Consider the following 9,314-nt stretch of genomic DNA (forward strand, 5'->3'; position numbering starts at 1 on the left):
GAGTTATTCGAATCAACTCGAATTTTTTTTCGAATTTCAAGTTCGAATCGAGTTGAGTTTTCGAATTCGAATAACTCGAATAATTCGAATAATTCGAATATCAAACTATAATATTTTACATTTTTACCCCAAACCTTTTTACTTTTCCCTCAAAACTTTTACTCCTTCCCACTTTCCCCCCAAAACTTTTACTCCCCTCCCCTCCCAACCCCCAAATCTACCCAAAATCCATTTCCCACCAAAATTTTACTCTCCCATTTATTTTTTCTCAAAATTTTACTCCCAAAAACCCTCAAAACCTTTTATTTTCCCCCAAAATTTTTACTCCCTTCCACTTTTCCCCTAAAACTTTTATTTCCTTCCCATCCCACCTCCCATTTATCCCAAACCCTCCCCCCTCCAATTTTTTTTTTAATATTTTCCCTCCAAAATCTTACTCCCCCTATTTACTTTCCCTCAAACTTTTATTCCCCAAAACTTTTTATTTTTCCCTTAAACTTTTACTTCTCACCCTTTACTCTCAAATAAAAAATCAAAATTATCCAAAAAAATACTAAACATAAATAGTAATAATTTTATTTATATCTACTATTTATATTATTAAATTAAATTTCACATTTTATATTATTTATATTATTGAATTGTTTAGTCATATTGAATATTTATATTAAAATTGAATTATTAATTATGCCATAAAATATCCGTGTTAAAATTTTATATTGGTATTAATTTCACATTTTATTTTTAAAATAACTTTTATTAAAGAATCATATTTTTACATTTAATATATTTTTTAATTCTAAAATACATAGTGACAAGAATCTGAAGATAATTGAAACAACTAAGCAAGCAAAGAAGCTAACCAATATATAAAAAATTAATAAATAAATTATGAAGTGATGAAAGTTAATAAAAAATTTGATTAATGTGGACAAATTTTATTACGATGGGTGACAATAGTTACAAGGACCCAAAATTATTTTTTTAAATTTAACTCGAACAAATATATTCGATTCGATTCGATTCGAATTCCATCTTACTCGACTCGATTCGAGAAAACTTCAAATAAAGTTAGGATGATAAAATGAGATTCGAAAACTCGATTAACTCGAAAATTTTCGATTCGATTCGATTCGATCGAATGCTCACCCCTAAGGAGAAGCATATCTCGAGACATGGCCTTCAATATCTCGAGACACACTACTGAATTTTGTTAAATTGAGTTGAATTCGAATCCTAACTTCGTAATTGAACTCGAGTAATTTTGGGACACATCAATTGAAGTAGTAGGCATGTACAATACATGAATACATTCGTAATTTGAAAATGTTTTAATCAATGCTTAATTATTTCATAAATCAATAAGTTAGTCAGAGTTGCTTTGGGACCAAAACAAATGTGAAATGTCAATTTTTTTTTTAATTTTAATATAAGAAAACTAGTTTCTAGTATAAAAGAAAGTTTATCTCTCCCCGTAATCAGCTAACACGTGGCAAGATTAAAAGTAATGAGGTGGGCGTCGTTTATAGATTCACTGTACGTTTTCGGTTTTCACAATTCTCCATTGTTTTCTGTTTTTAAGATTTCTTCGAAAAATTCGATTTTCTTTGTTCCAAAGGTACGACCATTTCATTCAATTATCTCTTGATTTAATTTTAAATTAATTAATTCTTGCCTTACACTGAGACCTGTAAATATTCTTCTTTTTCTTTTATCTCCCCCACAATTTTTCAAACTAAATTTAGGTTTTCTTTTTGGAACTTTTCATGATAGAGCAATATTCATTTGCAAGTGCATATATGTATAATTGAAGTGAAATATATGAAACTGAGAGACATTTAAATGCAAATTTTATGTTGTTGAAATTTGATCATGTGAAACAGATGGAAAGGTCTGAATCTCTGTCATCTCTAACATACAAAGGCTCAATTCCTGAAGCCATTCGTGAAGCTCAAAACCAGAAGAAACTTTTCGTGGTCTATATTTCAGGTAATGTCTCCCCTTTTCATTTGATCTGTTTCTGCTTTTATGTATTTGCAAATTCAAATTTTTGTTAGGTGTTAATTTAGTACTGTGATCTGCACTCAATAAACTTGATTGTTCAGGTGAAGATGATGAGTCGAAAAACTTGGATCATTCAACGTGGGCTGATCTTAAAGTATTTATTTTGCTTTTAAGTTTTTTTCTTTTAAACATCAATTTAATTCTTTCTTTTTCCTTATAGTTCTCTATATTTTAACATGTTGATTCAGGTAAAAGAGTCATTGTCAAAGTATTGCATTCTATTGCATATCAGAGGAGGGACCACGGATGCTGCAAATTTTTCTGCCATATGTATCCTGATTATACCTGACAATTTGTATATCCATGTTGTGTTTGTTTATTTCGTCATATCATAATCGTGATTTAAGTATTTTATATTTCTATAGTTTTTAATATATTTTAATTCGTATGTCATGGATTTTGAAGCATTCATGTATTCCCATTGTGTAGTGTTAATTTCTTTGCATCATGTCATGCTTTGAGTTGTGTTTTAGTTATTTATTCTGGGTGGTATTCATATCATATGATCACATCTTATTTAGTGTTGCCAAGTATATATTTAATAACATGATTCTCTTATGGTTACTCTAAAATCAACATTTTATATTTTTTGCCTTTTTGTTATAGATGCTAAGGGAATTTCAGTGATAGTTTTGCATCTAGCTGTGAATTAAGCTTTTGGAGTTGAACTGGTCTGCTATGTTGCTGAAGCACTAGCAGCCTTAAATCTTTTCTTAATTGCTGAATTAGCTACTTTTCCTTGTTATGAACTGTTTTGTGTTGAGTGTTGGTGCTAAGGCTTATTTTATACCATTTACAGTTGGGTCCTTACAAAGAATTAATGTGCATGTACTCTTGAATCGTTTACCCCCCAATATATGAGTAGAAGAATTGGCTGTGGTCAACCTTTATTTTCTCTTGTTTGAAAGCAGTCTGCCTCAAGGGTACTCTGTGCTTTCTAAACTAGGTTTTTTGTTTCATATTACAGCTTTCAAGTTATCCTTCTTTGGATGATGAGTCATGAGTCTGTTGAAGATAATGAAAGCCTACTTCATTTAATTGTCAACTAATGTCTAATGGAATTGAGGAATGGTTCCAAACTACCATAGTTGTTATGTTGGCAGTCATGTCATATGCTTGATGGGAAAGAACAGTTGAAGATGCAAGTTTTAAGTGGGGAAAGGGAAAGAAAGCTTTTTTTAATTTTTATCTTTCCACATATTTTTCAAACTGTCTCTCCTAACTCAATAGTTTCTTTATTATCCTTTGATTTCTCCATCTTTTGAGATATTGCGTCACTTCACCTTTCCATTAGCATTTCCTCCTCACTCAGTACTCTTTGTATTATCCTATGATTCCTCCATCTTTTGAGACTTTGTATCACTGCACCTTTCCATTAGCATTTCCTACTAATACATCACAGCATCAACAAAATGTTGGATGCATCACTACACGTCTTTGCTTTGCACATTGAACCTTTTCCTTTATTTGATATGGGTTTGAGTTCCCTTGTCTACTTTTTCCGTTACCATTTCTTGTTTTCCATTGTAAGTACCTGTCACCAGTTTCAATGAGAGAACAATTCCTTGCATCAACATGTTACAGATCCACAGAAATCTATCCCCTGCATAACAGCAATTGGATTTAATGGTGTACAAGCTTGGCAAAATGGTATTAAATTTTCTTCTTATGTAAAGCCATTTTTCTCTTTTCTCCCTCCTTTTCAAGCATGTAATGTAATATGCATAGAAAAATGTTTTAAATGGTCAGTTTTTTTTCTTTTGGTTGAACTCTTCCAGAAGGGTTTGTTAGCGCTGAAGTTCTGGCATCCAGTCTAGAGAAAGCATGGTTGAGTCTTCATATCCAGGTATGCTAGTGATGGTTGACTTTAGGACTATTATCCAGTTAGTGAAGAGGTGCTGCGTGTGCATTTACCAAATCTAGTTTATGATTTTCAGATTTCTTAACTGCAGGAAACCACAGCAGCAGTACTTGGTGCTGCACTTGCTTCAAAGAAACTTGAGTCATCTAGCTCTGGAGCTTCTACTGTTAGCCAGTCCGAGCAAGGAAGTTCAAGTGCTTCTGTCCCATCAACCACAATGGATGGGGTTGTCCGGTCCCTTGAGCCTACACCAGCAGTTACTTCTGGGGTGCTAGAGGGAAAAAATGGTAGTGAAAACACCGTAAAGGTAAATTTAAATGGTTGTCTAAATTAGAGTTTTCTAGTTTTTCTTTGACTATGAGAGTTATGGTGGAAGGAAAGCACTTGAACCCAGGCTGTGGTGCAAAATTAAGGGGCTTGTTACCACCACCCCAAAAAGAAACTTAATTTGAAACTTGAAAAACTTGATTTTCAGGAGAAAATTTCAGAATTGGTTGACCAGGGTACTTCAGAATCATTTAGCACTGACAACTTGACTAATGTTGTGGATGAACAATGTAATGTTTCTAATGAAGCAACCAGGACGGTTGGTACTTCTATTACCTTAAATCCAGCAGTTCCTGTATCTGAGGATACATCCTCTTATCCTGGAGATGATTGTTTCATCTCAGTCAAGGGCATTGATCATCAGTCAAGTTTTCCCGGTGGGAGTGCACCAGAGAAAGCCATGCAACATGAAAAGGATAAATCAATAGATGGAAGGCAAGATGGTGCGTCTGAAAATACTGCAACCACAAATGTACCAACTGATGTTTATTTAAATATCAGATTACCTGATGGCAGTAGCCTACAAGAGAAGTTTCCTGTGGGCAACACCCTGAGAATGATAAAAGACTATGTGGATAGAAACCAATCAAGTGGCATGGGATCTTATGATCTTGCCATTCCTTATCCTCGCAAGTTATTTGGTGATCAAGGTATGACTGTGTTTGTGTGTACATCTTTAAAATGAATGTAGCTTATTTAGTTTTTCTCAGTTTGAGATTTTATTACTTTTAGCTAAACAGTGCCTGTCCTCGACCTCAAACTGGTCTTTAGAAACATGTTGCTCATGGGTGTTATGCATTGTAATTCCATAATTCATATGCCTTCCAGTTCTGTTTGTGGATCTTTCAAAATATGTTGCTTATGTATTATGTTTAAAAGGGGTTGGACATATGTACGTGTGTGTGTGTGTGTGTTACAGAAGATTATTTTTTTAGTTTTATATTTGATTGCATATCTAGGAAGATTATTGGTTGTTAGACGCTACTTGTATGCATTATACAGATTGAATGTTGTTCTTCTAGTACCTTCTTTTTCCTTCTAAATGTGTACCTTGTTCTATTTTCCCCACTTTCACATTTTTTTATAGATGACAAACTTTGTCAATTGCATTGCCTTTGAGACGTTTTGGACTTAGTTGAAGTGTTTCCTGAAGTTTTAACATAGCATTGCCTTTGCATATGAGGAGCGTTCCTTGTCTTCAGAATATGCTTATGAAATTGCTCTATGTTGATAAAGGAGCATTACTTTGTAGTGTCTACCATTCACCACTACTATTTTCCTTTTGCCTACAGATTTGAGTACATCTTTATTGGACTTGGGTCTGCTTAACAGACAAGCACTGATAGTGGTTCCACGTCAGAGAAGCACTGGCTTCCAAGGGCAAAGATCATTTGCTGACCAAAGAAATTCTACACCTTCTGAAGCTACCGCAGGAAGCAATGGGGGATATTTTGCATATGTTAGAAGCTTTATGTCCTATTTCAATCCTTTTTCTTATCTTGGTGGTGGTACTGGTACCAGCTCTTCAACTACTGGACCGGAATCTCAAAGTGGCATCTGGGAATACGGTGAGTCTCTGGGCTGTTGGTATTAAAATTTTTATACTTTTGGCCTAAATCCTTGAGCTAAAATGCTTGTTCTATGACCCCATTTATATCACCTAAATTTATTTAAGCCAACCATAGACATGCATGCATTATACATAGCCACAAACGCATATAAGTGTTTTGTGAAGAGAGTTAGGGTTAAAGCATCTAGGCAGTCCCTAGTGAAAAGGGCGATTTCTTTTTTTGAAGAGTGATAAGGGCAATTTAATCCTTGTATTGTAGAATTATTAATTTAATTCTTGTACGTTTCGATATTGGTGCTAAAAAGTAAATTTGATAACAGTGTAATGAAAAATGTCAAAATGCTGGTGTGGACGTTTGAAAGACCTATAGCCAGAATTAGAAGGGAAAAAGAATATATTCTATTAAGGAACATATGCTTTGTCAGATTTTAGAAGTTCACATCGGTATTTAGACAGTTTTCCATTAACAGTACTATCAAATTTACTTGTTTGAACCAATATCAGTAGTACAAGAATTAAATTACTTTAGCTTTCTAGTATGTGAACTAAATTGCAATTTTGACTATAGTACAAAGACTACTTAAATACTTAAAACCAGGGAGATAGAGAGCAAACTAGCATCCATATCCCTGATGTAAGAATAAGCAATTTAGGTTGAAGGTGATCGATTTGGTTTGTGGAATAGGAACCAGAACCTAGAGGACCACCTATGATTGAATATGGCATATGATCAGGTTCTTTTCTTTCCTTTTTTAAGCAGATTCATTTATTGTTGTGCATAGGATTTTAAGAATCATAATAGAAGTCTTATGAGGTGGTGGCTATCTAGTAGCATGAGATTGCATTCATACGTTTTTTCTTTCTTTTTGGGATCTTGAGTAACCGTGTCACAGCTCATTAATGATCCAAACTTTGGATCGTATAATCCCCATGAAACTCGTAGTGGTCAAACAGAAACTCTTGAAAATTGCCTTGGCAAAGTATTTTCTCATGTTTTCTGGATTGGTTGCATCTATAGGTCCAAACCCTACACTGCAAAATAACTTGGCTGGAGCAAACAGGACATATTCACCTAACTCGACAAACAGACACAGTTCGACCGACAGCAGGAACAGACGACCCACAACATCCCAATATGGTAGCAATATTCACACACTAAAACACGATGAGGATGACAGCCGTTTCTCGGATAGAAATCCCTTCTGGAATGGAAATTCTACGCAGTATGGGGGCAATAGCGACAACAAATAATCAAGGTCAGCTAGGTTTTCTACCAAGGGTGTTTCATTCTGGTAGGTTGAAGTCAAAAATAGGATTCTTGCTCTTTATCAGTGGCATGTTATCTCTGATGTTTTAAGTATCTGGTTCAATAGATTGATTGTCTGTGAGTAATTTTAAATTCATAATTTGTGCTTACTCCTTTTAGCTTTATATATATATATATATATATATATCATATCTTTCCATCCATCAGTCATATCTTTCTATCAATGTGTGAGAATTTCAAGTTAAATTTTAAAATTAACAAAGTTGTGTTATGGAAATATGTAACTTTATTATTTTATTTAAACTTAAATTAATTGATATTTAAAAACAAAGTTCGTATTATATTAATTTACTTCAAAATTAATAACATTTTAATATGAAATTTTAATTACTTTATTTACATTTCAAATTGTTTAATTTTCTCCAATTATGTTCAAAAATAAAATAAACCAATTTACTTAAAATGCAGTTTGTTAACTTATAATTAAGTTATTAAATTATAAACTTTTAAAGTGATTTTTATATATATAATTTGTTACAAGGAAGTTTTAAATTTTATTTATAAGAATTTTTAAATTCTAAAATTTATGGATAAACTTATAGTAAACAGTGTTGAGAAGGAATAATTATGGGAAATTAGGAATATTATTTAGTAAACAGTGTTGAGAAGGAATAATTATGGGAAATTAGGAATATTATTTGGTACAGTGTAATTTTTAGATTATATAAATAATTTAATGAGGGTACAATTAAATATAAGAAAAAAAGGTATGTCAAATTTTTAAAATTCTACAAAAAGATAAAAAGAAGTTTTATTGTAGAAAAATATTATTAAACATTTAAGTCTTAAATTATACATCTGTTAATTATTAAAAGATAATGCATATGATAATATTAAATGATTGACAATATAATAATCATTTTCATCTTTATAATTGTAAATTAAGTTTTTAATTTGTAGGATGCAAAGGTTATTCTATGTGTTAATCAATATTAATTATAAATTACTTTCCTCTTTTATTCTCGAATAATGAAATTTTTTAATTTTTCAGTGAATTTGTAGGGTAAATTACATATAAAAGTCCTTTTTTTAAAAAAAATTATCGAAATGGGCTCGATAAATAATTATTTACCGGAATGGCCCTATTTCACCGAAAGCGCGACAACGCCAGCGCGATGTCAGGGGACGTGGCAGGAAAACGCATCCCTAAGGAAGCATTTTGCCTACGTGGACTGAAATCGCTCCCTTAAAGGCTCGCTTTATGTCCTAGTAGGCAAAACACCTCATCAAGGACGCATTTTGCCCGCGTCTCCTGCGTAGTGGGTTTTTGGTTTAGGGTTAGGGTTAGGGTTAGGATTTTGGTGTTTTAAAGTTTAGGGTTTCAGAGAAAAAATTAAATAAATAAGGGATTAGGGTTTAGGGTTTGTCAATTAAACTAATTATAAATTTTTCAGAATTAGATTAGTTTTCGTGTTTATTATTTTTTAAGAAAAAATCAATTAAATTGGGGTTTAGGGTTTTAATTAAAAAGAATTTAAAAATAAAATTAGGGCTACAGTGGCTCCTGATAAAATAATTTCGAGTAGACGTTTCTGAACAAACAGTGTCAAAAACATTTTAAGCAGGACGCTTTGTCAGCAGAAGTACTGAAAAAAACTCTCACGTGGACGCATAGATTCACTATTCATTGATATTTTCCCTGATTTTTAGCAATTTAAAATTAGTATTGATTAGCGAACCCCAAGAAATAGTTATAAATAAGAAAAAAATTGAAATAAAAGAATGGATTTAAACAAATCCAAACAAACCATCAAATCCAAATCAAAATTAGGGGTTTCTTTTTGGGGAGCAAAAAGAAATGAAAAAAACAAAGGAGAAATGAAAGAGTGAAAAACAGTAAAGAAAGAAAAGAATGGTTAAGAAGGTTTGAAACATCAACCTCAAGGCATTGAAAGTAGAAAGAAGATTAAAATGAAATTAGTTGGTAATAAAAAAGATGTCAACTATCTTCTCTTTCATATCAATCATTTTTTAATATTTAAACAAAGCATTTTACTTTTGCTAATTAAGAAATAGGGCAAAATACCAAAAAAGCCCTTTTTTTTAAATTTATCTAAATAGGCCCGGTATTTTATTACTTACCTGAATGGGCCATTTTTCCCAAAAACGCATCCACGTCAACGCGATGTCAGGGGACGTGTCAGCAAAACACGTCCCTGAGGGCA

At 32.5% G+C, this 9,314-nt stretch overlaps 1 protein-coding gene across 1 annotated transcript; it reads left to right on the forward strand.

Moving 5' to 3' along the window:
* The first annotated feature begins 1,497 nt into the window (after nt 1-1,497).
* Nucleotides 1,498-7,238, forward strand: LOC107914696 (plant UBX domain-containing protein 11). The gene is made up of 10 exons (XM_016843701.2): nt 1,498-1,618; nt 1,884-1,989; nt 2,106-2,158; nt 2,253-2,334; nt 3,649-3,714; nt 3,843-3,910; nt 4,017-4,232; nt 4,401-4,902; nt 5,545-5,820; nt 6,841-7,238. Exons 1-10 carry the CDS (start codon nt 1,508-1,510, stop codon nt 7,071-7,073), a joined length of 1,713 nt encoding a protein of 570 aa, XP_016699190.1. The 5' UTR covers nt 1,498-1,507; the 3' UTR covers nt 7,074-7,238.
* The last annotated feature ends 2,076 nt before the right edge of the window (nt 7,239-9,314 follow it).

This window comes from Gossypium hirsutum, chromosome D10 (genome assembly GCF_007990345.1).
Source record: "Gossypium hirsutum isolate 1008001.06 chromosome D10, Gossypium_hirsutum_v2.1, whole genome shotgun sequence".
NCBI lineage: Eukaryota > Viridiplantae > Streptophyta > Magnoliopsida > Malvales > Malvaceae > Gossypium > Gossypium hirsutum.